Genomic DNA, 26,601 nt, shown 5'->3' with positions numbered 1-26,601 from the left:
CACAGTTGGAAAGAGGTGAAATCATCGGACAAAGTCAGCATGGATTTGTGAAAGGAAAATCATGTCTGACGAATCTTATAGAATTTTTTGAAGATGTAACTAGTAGAGTGGATAGGGGAGAGTCAGTGGATGTGGTATATTTAGATTTTGAAAAGGCTTTTGACAATGTCCCACACAGGAGATTAGTGTGCAAACTTAAAGCACATGGTATTGGGGGTATGGTATTGATGTGGTTAGAGAATTGGTTGGCAGACAGAAAGCAAAGAGTGGGAGTAAACGGGACCTTTGCAGAATGGCAGGCAGTAACTAGTGGGGTACCACAAGGCTCAGTGCTGGGACCCCAGTTGTTTACAATATATATTAATGATTTAGACAAGGGAATTAAATGCAACATCTCCAAGTTTGCAGATGACATGAAGCTGGGTGGCGGTGTTAGTTGTAAGGAGGATACTAAGAGGATGCAGGGTGACTTGGATAGGTTAGGTGTGTGGGCAAATTCATGGCAGATGCAATTTAATGTGAATAAATGTGAGGTTATCCACTTTGGTTGCAAGAACAGGAAAACAGATTATTATCTGAATGGTGGCCGATTAGGAAAAGGGGAGGTGCAACGAGACCTGGGTGTCATTGTACACCAGTCATTGAAGGTGGACATGCAGGTACAGCAGGCGGTGAAAAAGGCAAATGGTATGTTAGCATTCATAGCAAAAGGATTTGAGTACAGGAGCAGGGAGGTTCTACTGCAGTTGTACAAGGTCTTGGTGAGACTGCACCCTAGAGTATTGTGTTCAGTTTTGGTCCCCTAATCTGAGGAAAGACATTCTTGCCATAGAGGGAGTACAAAGAAGGTTCACCAGATCGATTCCTGGGATGGCAGGACTTTCATATGAAGAAAGACTGGATCGACTAGGGCACTAGGCTTATACTCACTGGAATTTAGAAGATTGAGGAGATGCAGGAAGATTGTTTCCGATGTTGGGGAATTCCAGAATGAGGGGTCACAGTTTGAGGATAAAGGGGAAGCCTTTTAGGACCGAGATGAGGAAAAACTTCTTCACACAGAGCGTGGTGAATCTGTGGAATTCTCTGCCACAGGAAACAGTTGAGGCCGGTTCATTGGCTATATTTAAGAGGATGTTAGATATGGCCCTTGTGGCTAAAGGGATCGGGGGTATGGAAAGAAAACAGGTACAGGGTTCTGAGTTGGATGATCAGCCATGATCATACTGAATGGCGGTGCAGGCTCAAAGGGTCGAGTGGCCTACTCCTGCACCTATTTTCTATGTTTCTATGTTTTCTATGTTTCATTTTAAATTTTAAAATTTCTTCTCTTTAAAGAACTTCATGCATTTTCCCCAAACTGCCTTTGCTACTTGGAGCCTTATATAAGCATATAAGGCTTAGCCCCAATCGTTCAATGACCTTTAGTATCTTCCTTCTCCCTCTGTCCTAATACTAGTTCCACTGCAATTAGGATTTTCTATTTTCACTCACCCCTCCTAATCTCCTTTCCCTGTTTGGAATTGTTTTGAATGAATTTCCATGTAACTGGTTAAGAAGTTACATGTAAGTATATGTTGCTGATTTGAAACTAATTGTCAATTCATTGTGGGTGTTGTGTACTAAGACCTTTCATGTCAAATTAGCTGTGCAAAATTTTCCCAATCAATTGCACCAATACAGTATCTATCACCCATAATCCATAACCCATAAGTAAAATAATCTATGTTCCACCGTTTCTGAAATAATGGCATTTGTGCACTTTAAAATATGTAGTGATATAAAGTGGTTTTATCCCGTTTAATATAAAGTAGTCATTTAAAGTAATCCTGCCATACTGTAAATCTAAGGAACTTCCCAAGAGCATAATGTATTATAATAATGTAATTATCAGTTTGTTTACAATCAACCTATTAAACTCTTTGCAGCATTCATGTATTAAACTATCTAGAGTATTTATGTTTTGCATTGAACACAATAATTACCATGTTTTGGATGATATAAAACATGTGTAATTAATTGAATTGTGCTGGTTTCCAAACCAGATACATGATACATAATATTCACAATATATTGCACAATGTTGCAATGGATAATGGAATGCTTTCCAAATCTGCAGAGTAGTTAAAAATAATGTACCTTCACAGGACATTAAGCTCCTTACGGTACTTTTGATACATTGAACCGCACATAATTTATTAGACTCTTTTTAATAATGCCTGTGGGAATTAGAAAATATGCTATAAATACCATGCATTCTTAAAGGTTCATTCTATGACAAGCTTGTTAATAATTAACAATAGGGAACAAATTCCTCCTGTTGACTACAAACAGTGATGCCAGAGGAAATAGCATGTTCATGTTTACAGAAGTATTTTCTCTGAAGATTACACATATGAATACTGGCACTTGTATATTTAAATGTAAATGAAAAAATAAGATCCAAGGTCAAGTGACAAGATTATATTCCATGAACGAAACTTAACTGTTTGCTGCCTGTTTCCCTGTTGTAGGACATCTCACTAAAAATTGGTTATTCAGTACACTGGTTTATCTGTTTAAGTAAACTCTTAGATAAAGCTCAAGTTGGACTGAAGGCAATGTAAATATGAAACTAGAGGCTATATTTCAAACTTGCAGAGCTTTATCTTTTGAGTAAACATACGTTAAGTTTAGTGGCACATGAATTCTATTTCTTCAAGTATTTAGACTCTTTAGATCCAAAAGAGGCCGTTGAAGGCTTGTCTAATCCTTCAAAAGACTTTCATGATGTCTCGAAAAGCAGAAATACTCCAAGCTCCACATTGACCTTCTGGCAGCCCTTTCTGACATTCTTGGCATTTGTTGTCCCAAAACACATCAGATGTGCCATCTAGTCACAGGGAGTAGCCAGTCAAGGTCTCACCTGAAAAAACCAACAGACAGCACTGAGAGTCCATTTGTCACCTGTTGCACATGGAAAAAATGAAACTGAAGCTCAAACTTGGAAATAGTTTTGTGTTCTTTGCAATTTTTTGGCAGATGTAACAAGTGGTTTGCCATTCCTTGCCCTTTCAGCATTGACCTAAAGTTTTTCCTGACCTTAAGAAAAAATTTTATCTTCAAAAGCACACAAAGTGAAATTTTTTCAGTTTCTTCATTTCCACTGCAGCTGTTCCCAGGATATCATAGATGTTTTCTTTCTTCAAGGTTTGGGGTTTCCCGTTATCCACCATTGATGCTGCTCTCACCTGCTTTTCCTGAACATCTGCCCTCATCCCATCTTCCTGCCTCCTTAGCAATTGAAGAATTCCTCTTGTCCTCATATCCCACACTATGAGCTTCTATATCCAGCATATCGTTCTTCATAACTTCTGCCATCTTCAATGGGATCCTCCCACCAAACACATCTTTAACTCTCCACCAGTCTTTGTCTTCTGACTGGATCACTCCCTCTCCACTAATTCATCCTTCCCCACTAATCTCCCTCCTGGCACTTATCCCTGCAAGCAGAAGAAGTTCTACACCTGCCTTTTCTCTTCCTCCCTTATCTAAATGCAGAGTCTCAAACAGTCCTTATGGCTCAGGCAACACTCCACCTGCAAATCTTTCAGGGCTGTGTAATGTATCCAGTGCTCCTGCACTGCACTGGGCCTTCTCTGCACTGGTGAGACCCAACGTAGATTGGGGGCCGCTTTGTTGAGCACCTCCACTTTATCTGCAAAGAGCCGGATTTCCTGGTGGCCAACCATTTCAATTCTCAATTGCCACAATTCCTGTTCTCAGGTTGGAGGATCAATAACTGATACTCAGTCTGGTTAGCCTCCAACCTGATGGCATGCACATTGATTTCTCTAACTTACAGCCATTTTCCCTCTCCCCCTTCCCCACTTTTCCATTCCCCACTCTGGTTCACCTCCTACCTCTTCTCTTTTCCTCAACTGCCTATCACCTCCCCCAGTGCCCCTCTTCCTTTCCTTTCTCCCATGGTCCACTCTTCTCTCGTATCAGATTCTTTCTTCTCTAACCTTTTATCTTCCTCATCCACCTGGCTTCACCTATCACCTTCTAGCTAGTCCTACTTCACCTCTCCCCACCTTTTTATCATTGTGTCTCTCCCCTTCCTTTCTAGTTAGTCCTGATGAAGGGTTTTGACCCAAAACATCGGCTATTTATTCCTTTCCTAGACCTGCTAAGTTCCTCCAGCATTTTCTGTGTGTTGCTCAAAATGAGCAATTGCAGATTGGCCACACATCATAGACCTCCCCTGACTTTTACACTTTCTGTTGAAGTTAATTCAGTACCTTATTTATTTGATAGCTGATTTCTACTATTCATTTTACAATGTACACTAAATAGGAAGGTCAATTCCATTTTTGGATTCATATATAAATTACTGCAGTGGCTAAATTAGCTAAGATATGTGTGCAATCAAATGTAGAGTAGCAGAAACTAGCAAGCTGTTATTTTGATCTCAATATTCGAAAAATAATGCTGTAGATCTCTACATTTCTATGTTAAATGATGTTTCACATTGGAATGAAGTATTTTAATATATTTATTTACTGCATTTCCACAGGTTTGAATACCAGGAATTGCTTCATAATTCAAGCTTTTGTCTTGTCCCAAGAGGCAGGAGACTGGGCTCTTTCCGATTTCTGGAGGCTCTTCAGGTAAAATAATGGAGAAGGATGCCTATGCATAATTCTGTGTTACTGAAATTATCATTATTTGCTTTACATAATAAGTAAATCTTAATGATTATAATTTTAACCTTGAGGTTCCAAATATACTTTCTGGACCTGAGGAAGGCTTCGTTAATCATTAATTCCAGTCCATCAGTGGCACTCCAAAGCCTTCTTTTAATGTTCTTTTAAAATTATCTCTGAAGATAGTAAACTTTAAATGCATTGTCATTAAGCCTCAACACCCACTGCACTTTTCTGCTCTCCATAGGTTAGTTGAGAAGCAACAGACTGCACAATCCTTCAATATTGTAGCTCAGCCGTTTCATTATAGAGTGAAAGCTATTAATGGTTTACGTGGGTTTAGAACAGATGCCAGCATACATCTGTTATAGGCTCAGATAGAAAGTTTTTTCATTTCCCAGTGTACCTAATGAATATTTCAGCTGATAAGGTGACTGTGAACTTCAGTAGATATTTTGGAAAATATTGGAGTGCATGACAAGCTATTCGTAGTACTGTATATAAAGCAACACTAATATTTAAATTGAATGGGTAAATTTCTGGCAAACATTTCGATATCAAAAATGAAAAAATTGTGATATAAATATTTATAATTTTAATTATCAGTGATAATAGTTAACTGATCATGTACTGTATTAATTATTTCCCTATCATTCTGTAATTATTAAATAACCTGCTGCACATTTATCTTCATATTGAATGTATGTGGGGAACCCGCTCACCACCTTCTCAAATTTCCTAGCTAAAGTGAGGTACCATTATTGGATAAATGTCCAAAATTTTAAGGACCTGAACCAATCACCCGGGGACCAGAAAGCAAACTTTATTAGTTAATTTACTGCAGTCCCACCACCATATTAAATAAATCTTTGCTTTGTCATCTTCACAGCATTCTTCATTCCTTCAAATAAGAGGGTAGCTAGGCAACTGAACCAGCACTTTCATCCTGTAAGCCATTCTTAGCTTTTACCTTGTCAATATTTTGCTGTGTTTGAAATACGACGATCTCAACTTATCTCTAAGTGACTCAGTGACTTGGTTTTATTTAACAGAAATAATGCTGTACTGCATCATTATTAATCTCATCCTCTCTACAACTCAAATTAGGATCAAAATCCTGATAGCATGTTAATGACAGAAACAATGAATAAAATAAATCATATAAAAGTCTAACTTTTCTAGTTAAGCATGGGATTTATTTGGTTCCATGAACATGCCAACATCATATTAAATGCACTCCATTTATTAAACATTTCAGTTTCATTCACTTTCACCAAAGAAAGCAAGAAGGGAAAGGAAACACTGCTACATTTGTAAGGTGGAATTGCAGAAAGGTGCAAAAAAGACTTGCTTTTATAAATAAACCTGTCACTTCTTTCAGAATATTTTAACATACTTCATGCTGTGAATTGCTTTGGAATCCCACACCAAAGGGGACAAACTTTGAAGCTGACAAGTTTTCCCCCCAAACAGTAATGAAACAAATGACAGGTTAAATCTGTTTTCATTTCTGTTGTACTATTAGCCAGGATGTTAAGAGAACATCAAGCATTTAGATTAGGGAGTTAACGTAAGGGAGGCATGAGAAAAAAAACCTTTCAGCTTTTCAGTTCTCCTTTCTGTTCTTATTTGGAATAAGGTGGACGAACTCAGGGCATAATTAAAGATTGGTCAGTATGATATTGTGGGAATCACTGAGTTGTGGCTGAAAGAAGGCCATAGTTGGGAGCTTAACATCAAAGGATATACTTTGTATCAAAAGGACAAACAGGAAGGTGTAGGTGGTGGTGTGGCTCTGTTGGTAAGATGGAATTACATCTTTAGAAAGAGGTGACATGGGGTCAGAGAATGTTGAATCTTTGTTTTTGGAGATAAGAAACTGCAAGGGTAAAAAAGCAACTATCATATATAGGCCTCCAGATAATCAAGATGTGGGGTTGAGATTGGAAAGGGAACTGAAAAAGGCATGTAATAAAGGTAAAGACACAATTGTAATGGGGGATTTCAATATGCAAGGAGATTGCGAAAATCAGGTTGGTGTCAGATCGCCTGAGAGAGAGAGTTTGTCGAAAGCCTACGAGATGGCTTTTTAGCCTACTCAAGGAAAGCCTATCTTATATTGAGTGTTGTTCATAAGGATTGATATGTACCACAAAAAAGGTTGTTCTCAAATGGCAGGAGTAGGCAACCGTGGCTGACAAAGGAAGTTAGACTATATTAAAACCAAAAAAAGGGCATATAAGGTAGCAAAAGTACATGGGAAGTTGGATGATTGGGAAGCTTTTAAAATCCAACAAAAGGCAACTAAAAAAGTGAAAATAGGGGGAAAGATGAAATATGAAGGCAAACTAGTCAATAATATAAAGCAGGATATGGAAGTTTTAACAATTATATAAAGAGTAAAAGGGAGGTGAGAGTTGATATTGGACCACTAGAAATGATGCTGGTGAAATGGCAATTGAACTTTATGAATACTTTGCATCTGTCTTCACTGTGGAAGACACTAGCAGTGGGTCAGAGGTCTGAGAGTGTCAGGGAGCAGGAGTGTGTGCCATTGCTATTACAAAGGAAAAAGTGCTAGGCAAACTCAAAAGGTCTTAAGGTGGATAAATCACTGGGCCAGATGGGCTACATCCCAGAGTCCTGGGAGAGGTTGCTGAAGAGATAATGGATGCATTGGTCATGATCTTTCAAGAATCACTTGATTCTGGCAAAGTCCCAGAGGACTGAAGGATTGCAAGTGTTACCCCACCCTTTAAGAAGGGAGGAAGGCAAAAGAAAGGAAATTAGCCTAACCTCAGTGGTTGGGAAAGTGTTGGAGTCTATTATTAAGGATGAGGTTTCAGGGTACTTGAAGACTAATGATAAAATAAGTCAGCCTGGTTTCTGTAAAGGAAATTCTTCCCCGAGAAATCTGTTAGAGTTCTTTGAGGAAGTAACAAGCAGGGTGGACAAAAGAGAGGGAGTGGATGTCATTCATTTCTATTTTCAGAAGGCATTTGATGAGATGCCACACATGAGGCTGCTTAACAAGGTAAAATCCTATGGTGTTACAGAAAAGATACTGGCATGGGTAGAGGAATGGCTAACAGGCAGGAGATAGTGAGTGGGAATAAAAGGATAGCTTTGTGGTGAAGTTTGCAGATGATACAAAGATAGTTGGAGGGTAGGTAGTGCTGAGGAAACAATGAGATTGCAGAAGAACTTAGACATGTTGGAAGAATGGGCAAAAAAGTGGCAGATGGAATACAGTGTCGGAAGATGTATGATAATGCATTTTGGTAAAAGGAACAATAGTGGGGACTATTATCTAAATAGGGAGAAGGTTCAAACATCAGAGGTACAGAGGGACTTGGGAGTCCTCGTGCAAGACTCCCAGAAGGTTAACTTAAGGCTGAGCCTGTGATATAGAAGGCAATGGCAATGTTGGCATTTATTTCAAGGGGAATAGAATATAAAAGCAAGGAGATAATGCTGAGGCTTAATAAAGCACTAGTCAGGCCACTCTTAGAGTGTTGTCAACAGTTTTGGACCCCATATCTCAGAAAGAATGTCCTGTCATTAAATAGAGTCCAGAGGACTCAAAGTTGAGGGGTGACCTTTTAGAACAGATGTAAGAGGGGATTTTTTATTTTTGCCAAGGAATAGTCAATGTGTGGAATGCTCTGCCACAGATTACAGTGAAAGCCAAGTCAGTGGGTTTATTTAAGGTGGAAATAAATCATTTCTTGATTGGTCAGGGCATCAAAGGATATGGCGAAAAGGCAGGTGTATTGGGTTGAGTGGGATCTGGGATCAACCATGATGGAATGGCGACTTGATGGGCTGAATGGCCTAATTCTGCTCCTATGTCTTATGGTCTTAAGGTCTTATGTTTAGACCCTCACTTCAGATCTATAAAGATTGTTCTCTTTGTTTCTGTTTTAGAACAGGGCTTTGTTTATATCAGTATTGAATTAGGGTATTCGTATTTTGTTTTTTGAATGCAAAACAAATAACACTGACTACACTGGAAGATGTGTAACTCTGCAAGTTAATTAGAACTCTGTGATGGCTTTAGATTTGCTGTCCACAAAGTTCTAAGCTCAAACAAAGATCTTAATCTAGTGGTCGCCAACCAGTTGATCGCGATCAACCAGTCAATCTTTGAGACTTTCCCAGTAGATCCCGAAAAAAAAGTAAAATAAATACACAAATACTGTTGTAATGTGAGCATTATAAAAATAAGTAATACTAATTAGGATAATGGTAATATAGCTATATTCCTGCTATGGAAAGCTGTTTGTAAAGAGAGGTTGTTTCCCGGGTTGTGGGATTTTACTTCCATTCTTTCTGCCCGGTGCACCTGAGGTAAAGACTTTTCTGTCGACAAGAAACGAAGAACATGAGGAACTGTCAGATAATGCATGGCTACTGGATTTAGGATTTCTGACAGACCTCACGGCTAAATTAAACACACTTACGAGCTCATGGGGAAGGACCGACACCTGCCCCACATGATAAGCGCAGTAAAATGCGTTTAAGGCCGAATTCGGTGTTTGGATTTCAAATTTAAAGAACGGGAGGCTGACACACTTTCCCAACTTGGAGAAAGTGTTACAGGCCATCAAGGAAAAAATGCTTTTCGCCCTGAGCAGTACTGTGCGTACCTAGACAAACTGGCAATAGAGTTCGATCAGTGTTTTGGGGAATTAAACATCATGAAAGATATTGCTGCATTTATATCAAACCCATTTCTGCCGATCGATATAGAACAGATAGCAGCCAAATTCCAGCAAGAATTTGGTGTGCCAAGTGATATTGAAAAGGAAATAATTGATTTGCAAAATGATATTGAGCTTAAAGGTCAAGGGACGGTGACTTTTGGGGACTTGTCAGCGGGGAGAAGTTTCCTCATCTCATCACATGTGCACTAGAAGTCTTTGCCTACTTTGGGTCAACTTATCTGTGTGGAATTGCATTTTCACAGATGAAAATTATCAAATCTAAGTACAGGAGCTCTCTTACTGACAGACACCTCACAGACTGCCTCAGACTGGCTGTCTGTAGTTATGAGCCAAATTTCAGGGAACTAGCAGAAAGTATTCAGCCCCAGTCATCACACTGAGTGCAACAGTCAATTTTATTCATTTATTTTTTGTGTTGAAATAAAATTAAATAATGAAACTTAGAATAAAAGATATGAAGTATTGTAATATTATAACCATATATTCTTAAAGAAAGACAGCTATGGCCTGTTTGATATGCTAGTTACAGTGTTTTCTTGGTTGAATTAATTTGAAAGTTTGACAAAAGCATTTTATGTAATTCAAATACAATTAGCCCAAATAAAAGGCATCAAGTTGGAGTTACAATCTGAGCAACACACAGAATCTTGGTGGAACACAGCAGTCCAGGCAACATCTATAGGAAGAAGTACAGTCGACATTTCGAGTTGAGACCCTTCATCAGTACTAACAGAAAAAAGAGATAGTAAGAGATTTTAGAGGGGGAGGGGGAGACCCGAAATGATAGGAGAAGACAGGAGGGGGAGGGATGAAGCCTAGAGCTGAGAAGTTGATTGGCAAAAGGGATACAAGACTGGAGAAGGGGGAGTATCATAGGACAGAAGGCCTTGGAAGAAAGAAAGGGGGGAGCACCAGAGGAAGATGGAGAACAGGCAAGGAGTTATTGTGAGAGGGAGAGAGAGAGAGAGAAAAAAATAATTAAAAATTAAAAATTTGGGATGGGGTAAGAAGGGGAGAACAGGCATTAACGGAAGTTAGAGGAATCAAGGTTCATGCCATTAGGTTGGAGGCTACTCCGACCGAATATAAGGTGATGTTCCTCCAATCTGAGTCTGTCGAGATGAAGCCACACGTTTGGCCTCTGACTCTCCACTACATAGGGCGTAGCCATCCAGCAGTCAGCCTACAACTTATGCTTTCCAGGTTGCCCCAAATTCTCCCGGCATGAGTTGGGAGAACCTAACCTTTAGATCAGACCTCCTCTTATTTCCTTGATTCTGCTTGGCACCTATGACCCCAGCTAATTCATAAGCCTTTTTCAGCTCCCTTCTCATACCAGACACATATTTCAGATAAATCTCCAGTGGCAGGTCTTCCTCGCCAGTCCCAAAACAAAGATCAATGGGCAACCTCACCTTGCGCCCATATTATCAGATAATACAGCGAGTACCCAGTAGGTTTATTTTGTGTACAGTTGTAGCAGTGGACAAGATGTCCAATACGTTGGCTCCACTTGTTCTTCATGTTGATTTCCAATGTTCTGAGTATTAAAGGTCCGATTAAACCTCTCTGGCTGGGGATCACCCTATGGGTGATAAGGATTAGTCCTCAACTTCTTGACTCTGAGCATGCTCAGTAACTCTTGTATGAGCCTACTCTCGAAATTCCATCCCTGATTACCTGGGGAGGCCATAATAAATAAAATACTTCTCCCATAACACTTTATTGACAGGAAATCCATACACACCAGGTCCAGGGGCCCCACACTCTGCAAGTGGGACAATGGAGCTGCTCTCGTAGGCAGTGTCTTCCTCCATATGCATTGAATGCACAATTTGCAGTATTCTTCGACCTCATTCTTCATTCGGGGCCAGTAAAACCAGTGTCTGAGCAATCCATTCTCCAACCTCCCCAAATGTCCAGAATCATCATGAAGTGACTTCAACACGATTCTCCGATACTTCTCCGGCAGAACCAGCTGGGAACGCCGAGGTCAATCCGGAGGCGACGTGACCCGGTTTAGGATCTGGTTCCTCAACTCCATTCTCTCCGTAATGGAGGCACTGTAGCATGTTTCGTCTTCTCCACTTGGGCCACGTCTCCCTTTTCAACCGCTGACCAAATGGTAGCAATGCCCGTGTCATCTCACTGAGCAGCTGCCACTTCCCCAGGACTCAATTCCGGCAACTGGTTTGTCTTCGGGGCAGTCAGGTTACAGTAAACATGTGGAATGGCATCATCAGAAGCTCCCAATTCATCTACCATTCTATCCTGCCCTTGCCTTCCCTCAGCCTTCATCGTGGTGGCAAACTGGCATCCCCGGGGCAGGAACGCTCTCCCACTCTTTGTCCATGTTCAGCTCTTCGTGTGCACATCGGGACAAAGCATCAGCATCAATGTCCCTACTTCAGGCTGAAACAATAGGCAGACAATGCCGCCAACCACCGATGGCCTGTGGCATTCAGATTCGCCGAGGTCAGGATATAGGTTAGGGGATTGTTGTCCATCCTAACCTCAAACTTGGCACCATAGAGGTAGTCACTCAACTTATCTACCACAACCCATTTCAACACCAGAAACTCCAACTTGTGCATGGGATAGTTTTTCTCAGAGGACCACAGACTAGAGCTGACAAACACAACAGCTCTCAACATGGATGGTGCCCTGATACAGGACACCCCCTGAACCCTTTTTGCTGGCATTTGTATGCAGTACATACAGCAATCGGAGATCTGCAAAAGCCAACACAGGCACCTGCATCAGCAGTTCCTTCAGTGACTGAAAGGCCTCTTCACATTTCACATCCCACCTCAGTCCAAAAGGCTCTGAAGGGCTAAGATACTCTTTACCCTCCTCTCCTTTTCTCCTTCTCCCTTTCTTCCCCAAGGGAGGGTAACCACACAGAAGCTGATTTAAAGGGTGAATCACTTTTGCGTAGCCTTTCACAAACTTTTGATAGTAACCACAGAACCCGAGGAATGAGCACAGATTTAAATACACAACCCACTGGTCCAATGTTCAGGGCAATCACACAGCATCTACTGAAATAAATCCCAGATGAGACTCTACTATTGTAAACCTCAGATCTGTCAGCTGCATAAGTCTAGAGAAGACAATCTTTGGCCCCACCAAATGTATGAGACTGAGGTGCAAAACCTGTTTCTGTGAACGCTGCATAATGTGTCACCCTGTTACAAATCAGTATCACAAAATAACAGACAGTACACCATAAGCAATTAAAATATTTAGCTTTTTAATTCTTAATTTGACCAAAGGGTTAGTAAAGTAAAACAAAAAGAAAAGAAAGGGGCCCATTTTAATGAAACAGTTTAATGTGCACAAGTTGGAGCTCAGGGTTTCCCTTCCGCTGGTCTTCCATCGATTGCCCTGGGCTTCATCAACTCCCGGCCCCACTCCAAGTCCACCCCTTTCAGGTGTCTATGGCCTTTCCATTCTGGCATCTTCTCTCCCCATCTTCCACTGAACAAAAGACCCAGATCACCTCAGTCAGAGGCACACAACAAGAAAAAACACTCCCTTCATTGGACGTGCATATTCCAAAGCCCCCGATATCTTTAGCCATAACCCAGACATTGCTGCTACAGAAAAACCATTGCATTAGCAGTGAAACCTTTCCCAGGGCGTTATATTTAAATCCGGCCAAAACTTTTAAAACACACTTAAAACTTGCAGAGGTTATCTACTTGATAAATGATGTCCAATTTGCAAGCAATTTCTAAAACAGCAAGGATTTCCAAAGCAGAGGTACAATTCCTGTAAGCTAAAAGACATACCAACAAGTTGCAGATGAGCAATTCTTCCATCACAGAAATCAAAAGCAGAGGAATAGATTTTAGTCATCCCATCTTTCTGCAACTCTTCTTGCTGTTCTTTGACCATTCCTAACAAGCCTGACTGATCGCTAACATTCATACTATTTTTCTGCCATTTGGATGACTTCACTTGTAGGTGATATTTTTTCAGACACTATTTTATACAAATGGTCTAAAAGCTTCTGGAGACTGAGTTCCCAGGTATCCACAATTAATGCTGTGAAGCTGACTCTTTGAATGCAGAAATCTTTCAACTATTAATAGATCAGCTACATAATGTGAATAGTGATAGCATCAATCTGGATTGCAAGCTTCCTTGAATTAAATAACTTGGCCTTTGTTGTCTGGTTTGATTCAAGCCCAATTAACATACCCCATTGTCTTACACTGCAACCAGCTCCATGCTGTGGTCCAGTATCCTGTGCTCTATAGATCTCTATAGACAGTGCTGTTTGTTTGCAAAGCTGTCCTTCTAACTTCAGACTGAATATTGCTTGCCATTTACATTAAGAATTGAAGACTGGTTCCCGTTTATGACAAGAAGCTAAATAATAAATTCCAATTATAATTATAGTGTAAATATCATCTCTTTAAAGATATTAACCTGACAGATTTATAGTTCCAATCTCTTTCATAGATTCAAATGGCAATACAATTTTGATCCTTTTGATGTCATGCATGACTTTAAGAAACAAGAACAAATTCCAAAGATACATCTGTCCCTATTAATTTTGTTGTTTTTGGTCGCAATCCTTTTTAATATCTCACAGATGCTGCAAAGTTCTTGTTTTTGTTCGAATTCTTCTGATTCTCTTTCAAATTTCTCTGCTCCTTAAGGTATCGATTCTGAACTTTAATTTGACAGCCACCACACCCTCTCTGGAAACACAAAAGAGGCAAAAATTGCCAGGTTTCTGTATGGAAAGGGTGTTTAACAACATCTCTTTTATGAGTATTGAATCAGAGATTTATGTAATTTGTGTACATAGATTATAGTTAAATATTTTCCCTTATTTTCCTCCATCACTTAAACTGAACCTCTTCTAGCTCTAAATACACACCGTTAATAGTAAGCATTTTCTCTGTTTGAAAATACCTGCTTACAAACTTGCCCAGTATCCCTTGTTTCTCCTCAAGAGCATTTCTTTTGGATCCCATATTTTTAATCTCATCTGTTTTCTTAATCTTGCTTCTTTCGTGGTTCCTAAATTGCAAGTTACTTTTTGATTTTCTTTTCTCACTTGCTTCAATGTTGTAAGTTTCAGATAATCATATCAAGTTACCACCCCCAACCCTTGGCTTAAAAATGTATTTTATCTTATTTAGAGGTATAGTGCAAAATAGGCTATTCCAGATCTTTGAGCCGTGCTGCCAGCATGGATTTAACCCTAGCTTAGTTATAGAACTATTTACAATGACTAATTAACCTACTAATTGGTACATCTTTGGACTTAGTAAGGAAACTGGAGCACCTGGAGGAAACCCATGTATCTACGGGGAGAATGTATAAACTCTTTACAGATGGTGTCAGAATTGAACGCTGAATTCCAATGCCCCAAGCTGTGATAGTGGCTTGAAACTCATTGCTTGCTTCTAGTTGTTATATATGTCAAAGCTATTACGTTAGTTAATCGTATGACTATTGACACCCTTTGAGCACTTGATTTTCAAAAATGGCAGCTTTTCTACTGAATAGTAAATAAATTATACCTGCATGTCAGTCCCAGAGTTCAGGACATTAAATCTAGAAACAATGCTATAATATTTCTGTGAACTTATCTGCCCATTATTTAAAATCTCTAACATCTCTATCTATATTGCATTCTCAATCACGTTCTTTTTCTTCCCTTGGTGCCCTGATTTATATACAAGCTCTTTTAATTTTCAAAGGTTTCAAAGCTACGTTTAATGTCAGAGAAATGTATACAATATACATCCTGAAATTCTTCTTCACAACCATCCACAAAAATCAAGGAGTGCCACAAAGAATGAATGACAGTTAAAAGTTAGAACCCCAAAGCTCCCTCCCAGCTCCCCCCTCCCACGTGTAAGCAACAGCAAAGCAACTATCCCCTCTCCCCCCACCAGCAAAAAAAGCATCGGCGCCCCCCATGGAGCACTCAAGCGTGCAGCAAAGCATCAGTAAAGATATAGGATTGCTGTATCCTAAAGACTACTCATTCACCCAGTAACTCAGCATAATAAGGGATAAAGAGATGTCTTCGTTTCACAGCGAGAGGGGAGACATAACAAAACAACTCACTGATCTATGATGTTAAAAGTCCATTGTTTGGTTTTTACGAGCTCCATGCCCAAAGCGCTCCGGTCCCTGGGCACACAGCTTGCTGCTTTCGATCTTCCATGTACTCCCACGACACACTGATTTTCTGCAGAGGCACCAACTTCAAGTCCACCCACGTCCAGAGCCAAGAAACCCCGAAACTCCAAAGGTGAGCTAATCTTCTAAGCCGCGTCCTTGGTATATCGAATAGCGGCCAGTCGTGAGACTCAGAGAGCGGGTCCCATTCCCACAAAGAACCATATTTATCCTCTATTTGTCAACATTAATATGCCACCCCTGCTTCAATCATTTACACCAATCTTAAATCTTTTCATCTTTGAATTTAAATAAGCTCTTCAAGAAATGTATGATTTTTGTTTACTTAAGGTAGAAAGAAGCATTTGCCATCTTCCTTTACAGCTTTATAATCCTGGCCTTTCCAGACAATCATGCAATCACAAATATAGAAATTAATTATCTAGCCATGCCTTCAAAATCTGTTTTGATTAATTGTTTCTGATGCGTGAAGTAACTTTATTATAGTTTTCAACATCCTTTGTTTCAGGCTGCATGTATCCCGGTATTACTGAGTAATGGATGGGAGTTGCCATTTTCAGAGATCATAGATTGGAATAAAGCAGCAATTATTGGAGATGAGAGGCTTCTTCTTCAGGTAACACATACAATTATGTCACATCATCTCTGTTTTTTTTTTGTTGGTAAACCCATAATACTGATTCTGCAGTGGAATAGTTTGCTTACAATTGGAAATGGGATTTGAGTTCCATGAGGATTAATGAAAAAGTTCACTAATTCTTTTAAGCTAAAAACAACATGGGGTTGCTTTATCCTTGCTTACTCGCTCCCCAGCAGAATAAACTAGTTAATGGATGGTAAAATCAGTCAGATTGTAACTTTGATACCTGATCTGATGGTTTGGGTTAAGATTATTCCCTAATCATACAGGTGAACTGTTTAGCATCTCTAGTTGTTGAGTTTAATTTGCTCTAAACAATATTGATATTTGCAACAGCTCCTGCTTTTAACTTTGATCTGGTGATGGGAGCTGTTAGTCCATAGCCCACATTTACATTTAGTGTTCTGTTCTGTTTAAGAAGCATGCTAACAGGAATCCCATCATCTACTCACAAAAATACAACTGCAGATGCTGTGGATCAAAGAATACGTACACAACGCTGGAAGAACTCAGCAGGTCAGACAGCATCCGTGAGAAAAGAGTAGCCAACGTTTTGGGCCGAGACCCTTCATCAGGAATGGGGGGGGGGGGGGGGGATGAGAGGGCCGAAGCCCAGTGATAGAGATAGGGGAGGGGGTAGGGCCTAGAGGCACCAGGTGGAAAACCAATCAGAGGAAAGATAAAGGGGGGAGGGTTTCAGCATGAAAGAAGTGTAGAGATAAAGAAGCAGAAAGTTGAAAGGGGAGAGAGGCAGAGAGGGACCTGGGGGAGGGGGAGGGGGAGGGGTAAAAACCACGATTTCTACAAACCACGATTTCTTCTACAAACCCACTGACTCCCATAACTATCTTGACTATACCTCTTCCCACCCTGCTCAATGCAAAAATGTCATTTCCTATTCCCAGTTCCTCCGTCTCCGCCGCATCTGCTCCCAAGATGAGGCTTTCCGTTCCAGGACTTCTCAAATGTCCTCTTCCTTTCAGGATCGTGGTTTCCCTTCTGGCGTCATCAAAGATGCCCTCACCCGCATCTCCTCCACTTCCCGCACTTCAGCCCTTAACCCATCCTCCCGTCACCACAACAGGGACAGGGTTCCCCTTGTCCTCACCTACCACCCCACCAGCCTCTGGATCCAACACATTATCCTCAGCAACTTCCGCCACCTTCAATAGGACCCCACCACCAAGCACATCTTTCCCTCCTTACCCCTCTCAGCTTTTCGCAGGGATCATTCCCTCCGCGACTACCTGGTCCACACATCCCTCCCCACAGAACTCCCACCTGGTACTTATCCCTGCAAGCGCAAATGCTACACCTGTCCCCACACCTCTCCCCTTACCACCATTCTGGGCCCCAGACAGTCCTTCCAGGTGAGGCAACACTTCACCTTCAAGTCTGCTGGAGTCATCTATTGCATCCGGTGCTCCCGGTGCAGCTTCCTCTACATCGCCGAGACCTGATGCAGATTGGGGGACCGTTTCGTTGAGCACCTACGCTCCATCCGCCACAATAGACAGGACCTCCCAGTTGCCACCCACTTCAACTCTGCTTCACATTCCCATTCGGATATGTCCATACATGGCCTCCTCTACTGCCATGATGAGGCCAAACTCAGGTTGGGGGAGCAACACCTCATATACCGTCTGGGTAGCCTCCAGCCTGGTGGTATGAACATTGAATTCTCCAATTTCCGGTAATTCCCTCCCCCTCCCCCTCCCCCTATCCCAGGTCCCTCTCTGCCTCTATCCCCTTTCAACTTTCTGCTTCTTTATCTCTACAGTTCTTTCATGCTTATCCCCTCCCCTCCCCCCTTATCTTTCCTCTGATTGGTTTTCCACCTGGCGCCTCTAGGCTCTACCCCCTCCCCTATCTCTATTACCGGGCTTCGGCCCTCTCTTCCCCCCCATTCCCGATGAAGGGTCTCAGCCTGAAATGTTGGCTTCTCTTTTCTCACGGATGCTGCCTGACCTGCTGAGTTCTTCCAGCGTTGTGTACGTATTCTATCATCTGTTTCTTACCACAAAGAAGTGGGGAAAATGAGCATTTTTAAATGCTAAACTATAAAAATGAGTATCCAGCTACTTAGACCAAAGATATAAAGAAGTAATGTTGATTTTTTTTAATAAATCACAAGTTGGTCTCTGCTGGAGAACTGTGATTCCATTTCTGGGCATCACTCAATTTGTGAAAGGTATCAACAAGAGAATTTCTAAGACTTTGGACTAAGAGAAAAGTTAAGAGGAAATTTAATAGAGGTATTTAAAACTGAATGTTATTAATAGAGTAAATTGAGAAATTGTTTTCACCAAAAAGGTTGGCAAGTTAATGCTATGTATAGAAGGCAATTGATAAAAGAACTCAAAGGAAAATTTTATTTATCCAGTGTTACAGGTTAGAATGTACTGTTGAAGGGGAAGTTAGGAGAAATATAAAACTAACTTACAATTAGTTAAGTACTTGAAGAAGAAAGTACTTTAGGGCTTTGGAGAAAGGCCAGTGGAATGGAACACATTGGTTGACACCTTTGATGCAACAGTCATTTCATAACTCTATAAGAAGCACATACACAGCTTTTGAAATACAGTATTTCAGTGAATGGCATTGTTTCACTTATTCCTTTAGCTCTCCCAAATCAGGTAAAAAATTATCAAATTTCCACCTGAGCCAACAGGAATTGTAACCTCTTAAAATTTCACGTAATCACAGGCAAGCAATCTCACTGCTGTACTATTCACTTCAGGATATGTTATTCATCAGAAATGAACATTATGTCATGTACTTCAGATTGTACACTTGCAAGTGTCCACCTGAGGAATTCTTTTACTCAATTATCATCAATTTTTACTCAATTTTGATGCTATGAAATCTCATTGCTAGATGAACACTCAAGGTTTTATTTGAAATTTAACTGCTATTTATCTTGAGGATCAGAATTCTTTTTAGTGAGGAATGAGAACTTGCAAGTGACATAACTCCTTATGAAGGGTGTCAGCCTGAAACATTGACTGTTTATTTGCCTTCAGGGATGCTGTCTGACCTGCTGTGTTCCTCCAGCATTTTGTGTGTGTGTGTGTTCCTCCAGATTTCCAGCATCTGTAGAATCTCTTGTGTTAGTCATATAACTCCAATCCTTCATTTTCCTTTTTACTTCTCTTAAAGTAATTTGCATTGGATAACATCTAAAATATGATTGAGAGTGAATGTGTGCATTTTTAAGTACCCATACTATATTAAAATCCAAATGAATTTCAGTTTAGCCTGTAAAGTTAAAGTCAGAAGTCAACTGCTGGGCAAAGTGATGAGAAAAAGTATTGTGCCCATTTACAGTTGGCACTTTGGAGGAGAGATTAAATTGATGGCTGGCTAGCAGCTGCAGTACACACATCAGAATCGAGTTATGTGACCAACCACTACAGAGCTGAAGCACAGAACCTACTGGAGGACAGATGATGATGTTGTACTGTGGCGACCCATTTCCTGGCATATCCGAACCGGCTCACAATTAGATAGCCTACAGGGGTTTGCGAGCACAGAGCTTTGGAGCCTCTGCGCCACGGGGGGCAGGTTGAGGGAGGCTTAAAAGTGAGGCTGAAGATTTCGAATAAAGTTTTTCCTTCGACTGCAGTTACCGACTCCGTGTCGTAATTTTAGCGCTGCATGTAGCACACCGCTACAGTAACATAATTAACTGATAGTCAGATATATGATGTCTTATTGGTCAGCTGAACCAGAAATTGCTGATGGATTTAACAGCCCAAAGGTGTTGCCAACAAAGAAGGAGAAGAAGAATAGCCCTTAACTTGGCAGTGGAGTAATCGGGGCACCGCCTTTTGATAGTGCTTCCATAGCAAGCTATTCTTGTTTTTACGAGGCCGAGTTGCTAGGTCAACGCTCAACCCGACTTGGATTCGAACTCGGGAACCTTCGCTCTGGAGTCTGGCCTCGATATCATTGCACCACCAAGCAGGACATTGCCAACAAAGGTTGAATAGAATTATTTGATAGTTTTAGAATATTGTTTTGACTGATGTTAAGTCTCAATTAGTTTCTGAAAGTTTAGCTTTAATGTATTTATATTATATTATTTTTAGACCACAAGACAACAGAATTAGGCCATTCCATCATGGCTATGTGGAATCGCAACGCTGGCTATGCAGTAGGGAAATTCCAGGCAGGGTCTAGAGTAGGTTAGGTGGTCGGCACAACAATTTGGGCTGAAGGGCTTGTTTTGTGCTGTACATTATCTTTGTTTCTATCACAGTTGATTTACTTTCCCTCTCAACTCCATTTTTCTGTCTTCTCTCCACAATATTTGTTGCCTGCACTAGTTAAGAAGCTATGAACTTTATATTAAACATACCTAATGACTTGGCCTCCACATCCATCTGTGGCAATGAATTCCACAGATTCACCACCCTTTGGCTAAAGAAAATCCTCCTCGTCTCTGTTCTAAAGAGAAGTCCTTCTATTCTCAAATTGAGCCCTTTGTTCCTTAGCTCTCTCACAATTGGAAACATCCTCTCCACATCCAATCTATACAGGCTTTTGAATATTCAGTAGGTTTCAATGAGATCTCCCTTCATTCCTGCAAGAGCCATCAAATGTTGGGCTGGTGAGAGTAATTCAGAATTCAGTATATCATTATTCAGTATATAGCATTGATTTCTAATCAGTGAATGATAATGCAAGAAGAAGAGGCAACTTCACACAGGCCCACAATTTAAAGATTTAAAGATTTTAAAAAAGCACTTTATGGCAGTTTTCAGAGTTTGGTCTGCGCCCAGTCAATGAATGGGAGCATGAGGGAGGCGAGTTCACACAGGTCCAATATTGAAGATTTAAAAAGCAGCATTTTGCGGTAGTTTTTGGAATTTGAACTGTGCCCAATCAGCGAATGGGTTTCATTAGCAAAGGCAAATAAAAATAAAGCAGGAACAAGCAGAGTAGCCATTGGGTAAGTGGACCAGTGTTAGAGTGGGAGTGCTTTGACTTCGGCTCATCTGGATTGGGTGAGGTAAGTATCTGACAAGTTTCATCCATTTCTTCTTTATTCTTCATTCCTCAGGGTGCTGTTACTGCAGTGAGAATGGCTCCAGGGGCTTAGTTGTGTTCTTCATGTCAGATGCAGGAACTCTGGGAGACCTCCAGCCTCCTGGGTATCCACATTTGCACCAGGAACACCAAGCTGCAACTCCTCAGAGACCATGTTAAGGAAGTGGAGCTGCAGCTCCAGGACATTTGGCTCATACAGGAGACTGAGGAGGTGATAGAATTGAGCTACAGGGAAACTGTCATTCATAGATTGCAGGAGGCAGGTAACTGGCTGACTGTCATGGAGTCATACAGAACGACAGCACACAAACAGACCCATCTAGACCATGCCAAAACCATTTAAACTGCCTATTCTCATCGATCTGTAGGAGGACCAACGCCCTGCATATTCCTACTGTCCATGTACCTGTCCAACTTCTAAGTTTTGAAATCGTGCTCACATGGACCACTTGTGCTGGCAGCTCATTCCACACTCTCATGGCCCTCTGACTGAAGAAATTTCCCCTCATGTTCCCTTAAACTTCTTAGCTTTCTCCCTTAAGCTCTAGTTATAGTCCCACCCAAACTCAGTGGAAAAAAGCTTGATTGCATTTACCCTTTCTATACTCATAATTTTTATGCCTCTATTAAATCTCCTGTCAATCTTCTATGTTCTAAAGAATACAGTCCTAACCTATTCAATCTTTCCTCATAACTCAGATCCTCCAGACCTGGCAGCATCCTTGTAAATTTTCTCTTCACTCTTTCAAGCTTGTTTACATCTATCCATGTTAGGCCTCACCAATCCTTTAATCAATTTCAACATAACATCCCATCTTCTGTACTCAATATGTTGATTGATAAAGGCCAATATACTAAATGCTTTCTTTACACCCCTATCTACCTGTGATGCCACTTTCATCGAATGAAAGACCTGTATTCCCAGATCCCTTTGTTTTACCACACTCCTCAGTGTCCTACCGTTCACTGTGTAAGACCTACCCTGGTTGGCCCTGCTGAAGTGCAAAACCTCACACTTATATTAATTTTGATCTGCCATTTTTTAGCCCATTTCCAGCTGAGGCAAATGACAATGGCCTTTCTCACTCCACTACACCCCCAGTCTTGGTGTCATCTGCAAATTTGCTGATCTAGTTAACCACATTATCATCCAGATCACTGATATAGATGACAAACAACAAAGAACCCAGCACCAATCCCTGCGGCACAACACTAGCCACAAGCCTTCAGTCAGAGAGGCAACCCTCTACGGCCATTCTCTGACTTCTCCCACAAACCCAATGCCTAATCCAATTTACTACCTCATCTTGAATGCCGAACGACTGAACCTTCTTGACTAGCCTCCCATGTGGGACCTTATCAAATGCCTTACTAGAGCTCATGTAGGCAACATCTACTGTCTTGCCTTCATCAATTTTCCTGGTAACTTCCTTGAAAATCTTTGTAAGATTAGTTAGACATGACCTACCATGCATGAAGCCTTGCTGACTATCTTTAATCAGTCCATGTCTAGCCAACCACCTATATATCTAGACTATTAGAATACTTTCCACTAGGGGAAGCAGAAAGGGAAACGGGCAACCAGTACAGAGTACCCCTATGGCTGTTCCCCTCAAGTCTTCCGTTTTGGATACTGTTGAGGGGAATGGCCTACTGGAGGGAGCTGGAGCGACTAGGTCTCTGGCACTGTGTATGGGGCTGTGGCTCAGAAGAGAAGAGAGGTGAAGAGGACTGCAGTAGTGATAGGGGATTCCATAGTTAGAGGAATGGAGACAAGATTCTGTGTATGTAAAAGAGACACCCGGATGGTATGTTGCCTCTCAGGTGCCTGACTCAGGGATGTCTCAGATCAGGTCCATGGCATTCTAAAGGGGGAGGGTGAGCAGTCAGAAGTCTTAGTACATATTGGCACCAATGACATAGGTAGGAAAGGCAAGGAGTGAAGGTAAGAATAGGAGCACTTAACAGATAAGTGCATGGAGCAGAGGACGGGAGTTCAGATTTTTTGGATTATTAGGATCTCTTCTAGGGAAGGTACAACCTGTGCTGAAGGGCTAGGTTACATCTGAACCTGAGAAGGACCAATATCCTTGCTGGCAGATTTGCTAGAGTTGTTTGGGAGGGTTGCAACTAATTTGGCAGGGGGGTGGGAAACATTGTGATGTCCCGTTCCAATCATTTTTGATTATTCTTAAAAAGATTTTCAATTGTATCTAATGATATTGATCATCAAAGTCATTTTGAAATAGTTAAAAAAGTCCTTCTGAGAGCTATGGAGAGAATGGAAAAGCCTGAGGCTCTAAGCTTGTTCAATTTATAAAAGAGAAATAGCTAGGATAACAAGAAACAGAACGTATTAATTCAGAATGCCTATTTAAACTGTCAAGATAGTCTAAGAGATCATACGTTTGAAATAATGTTGTTTGTAATACAACAGATTCCAGTGCAGAATCACTACTTGTATAACTAAACTTTCAGATATGTGGAAATATATCATTGGAGAATTATAAAAACTTTCTAAATGGATGGAGCAGGAGAGGACTGGAGATTTTCCTCATTACAACTCCCTTGTTACCTTGTAAGCAAAGGACTGCCAGCACTCTGCTTCGTTCTGGCTCATAATTATGTTAATTACAACATTCATAAACTAAGCCCCTGTCACAATTTCCTACCCTGGCTTTGCTCTAATGTACAAATAGTGTCTTTAATATATAGTTAAGACATTTAACATTGGCTGATGTGGGATATTAGCAAAAGCAGATTATCTACTACACATGATAGAGCATTTCTTTTCAACTGCACTGTAAAAATTGATTGGGTATTCTGTGCAATGGGTAACCAATCCAGTTACAAACTATTTCTGAATACCCAACATTGTCAATGCTAAAAATTAACAGAAATATTTTGAAAGAAGCTTTAAAAACCATACTGGTATTTTAAGAAATACTGCAAAAATTAATTGAGGAGTTTCTGCAGATTGTTACAGCTCCTTAGTGCTCAAATTGAAGCCTTCAAAATTACAATAGAGTAGTTTCTTTTACATTTTGCCAGTGGAGAATCCAGGAGGTGGTGGATCAGTTGTCAGTTGTATACCTTTCCTGTCTTTAAAACAGCATTTTATGGCGTACAAAATAGCAACAATGCTGCCAATTTTCCAGATTACTATGACTCTTTATTTTAATAGTGTTAATTAAAGTAACGGAGAGACAAATTTTATTTGAAACCTCTCAGTTGGCATGAAACCTAGGCTTTTTAGGAACATCGATAATATTTATTTAGACAAACAGCCCAGGACAGGTCTGTCTGCCCAATGAACCACACAACCCGACATCCCACCTATTTAACACTAGCCTAATCACAGGACAACTTACAATGAACACTTAATTCACTAACCAGTATGTCTTCGGACTGTGGGAGGAAACTGGAGCACCTGGAAGAAGCCCACATTGTCATGTAGAAACTCCTTGCAGACAGCATGAGGATTGAGCTCCAAACACCCGAGATGTAATGATTTGTTTTAACCTAAAATTTGAGAAGGAGAAGGGAAAATCGGATGTGTCAGTATTACAGTTGAACAAAGGGAACTATGGAGCTATGAGGGAGGAGCTGGCCAAAGTTCAATGGAACAATACCCTAGCAGGGAAGACAGTGGAACAAAAATGGCAGGTATTTCTGGGAATAATGCAGAAGATGCAGGATCAGTTCATTCCAAAGAGGAAGAAAGATCCTAAGGGGAGTAAGGGGTGGCTGTGGCTGATGAGGGAAGTAAAGGGCAGTATAAAAATAAAAGAGAAGTATAACATAGCAAAGATGAGAGGGAAACTGGAGGACTGGGAAGCTTTTGAAGAGCGACAGAAGATAACAAAAAAGGAAATACGCCAAGAAAAAGTGACTTTCGAAGGTAAACTAGCCAAGGATATAAAGGAAGATAGTAAAAGCTTCTTTAGGTATGTGAATAGCAAAAAAATAGTTAAGACCAAAATTGGGCCATTGAAGACAGAAACGGGTGAATTTGTTATGGGGAACAAGGAATTGGCAGATGAGTTGAACAGGTACTTTGGATCTGTCTTCACTAGGGAAGACACAAACAATCTCCCAGATGTAATAGTGGCCAAAGGAACAAGGGTAAAGGATGAATTGAAGGAAATTTATATTAGGCAAGAAACAGTGTTGGATAGACTGTTGAGTCTGAAGGCTGATAAGTCCCTGGACCTGATGGTCTGCATCCCAGGGTACTTAAAGAGGTGGTTCTAGAAATCATGGATGCATTGGTAATCATTTTCCAATGTTCTCTAGATTCAGGAACAGTTCCTGCTGATTGGAGGGTGGCTAATGTCCCACTTTTCAAGAAAGGAGGGAGAGAGAAAACAGGGAATTATAGACCGGTTAGCCTGACGTCAGTGGTGGGAAAGGTGCTGGAGTCAATTATAAAAAAGGAAATTATGACACATTTGGATATCAGTAGAAGGATCAGTCCGAGTCAGCGTGGATTTATGAAGGGAAAATCATGGTTGACTAATCTTCTGGAGTTTTTTGAGGATGTAACTATGAAAATGGACGAGGGAGAGCCAGTGGATGTAGTGTACCTGGACTTCCAGAAAGCTTTTGATAGAGTCCCACATAGGAGACTAGTGGGCAAAATTAGGGCACATGGTATTGGGGGCAGAGTACTGACATGGATTGAAAATTGGCTGGTTGACAGGAAACAAAGAGTAGTGATTAACGAGTCCTTTTCGGAATGGCAGGCTGTGACCAGTGGGGAACCGCAAGGTTTGGTGCTGGGACCGCAGCTGTTTACAATATACATTAATGATTTAGATGAAGGGATTAAAAGTAACATTAGCAAATTTGCTAATGACACAAAGCTGGGTGGCAGTGTGAAATGTCCGGAGGATGTTATGAGAATGCAGGGTGACTTGTACAGGTTGGGTGAGTGGGCAAATGTATGGCAGATGCAGTTTAATGTGGATAAATGTGAGGTTATCCACTTTGGTGGCAAGAACAGGAAGGCAGATTACTATCTAAATGGAGTCAAGTTAGGAAAAGGGGAAAGGCAACGAGATCTAGGTGTTCTTGTACATCAGTCACTGAAAGCAAGCATGCAGGTACAGCAGGCAGTGAAGAAAGCTAATGGCATGCTGGCTTTTATAACAAGAGGAATTGAGTATAGGAGTAAAGAGGTCCTTCTGCGGCTGTACAGGGCCCTGGTGAGACCCCACCTGGAGTATTGTGTGCAGTTTTGGTCTCCAAATTTGAGGAAGGACATTCTTGCTATTAAGGGAGTGCAGCGAAAGTTCACAAGGTTAATTCCCAGAATAGCGGG

General features: G+C 40.9%; 1 protein-coding gene across 1 annotated transcript in view; it reads left to right on the top strand.

The window, feature by feature from the left end:
• LOC132400593 (exostosin-1-like) overlaps positions 1 to 26,601 on the top strand; it is a 450,728-nt gene that overhangs the window by 281,439 nt on the left and 142,688 nt on the right. Inside the window, exons 3-4 of the mRNA XM_059981686.1 lie at positions 4,559 to 4,652; positions 16,095 to 16,202. Coding sequence (XP_059837669.1) covers positions 4,559 to 4,652; positions 16,095 to 16,202 — 202 coding nt within the window. The remainder of the gene's footprint in view (positions 1 to 4,558; positions 4,653 to 16,094; positions 16,203 to 26,601) is intronic.

Source organism: Hypanus sabinus, chromosome 10 (genome assembly GCF_030144855.1).
Source record: "Hypanus sabinus isolate sHypSab1 chromosome 10, sHypSab1.hap1, whole genome shotgun sequence".
Lineage (NCBI taxonomy): Eukaryota > Metazoa > Chordata > Chondrichthyes > Myliobatiformes > Dasyatidae > Hypanus > Hypanus sabinus.
Note: the sequence above shows the minus strand (reverse complement) of the source record. Positions and strands in the feature narration are given on the sequence as shown.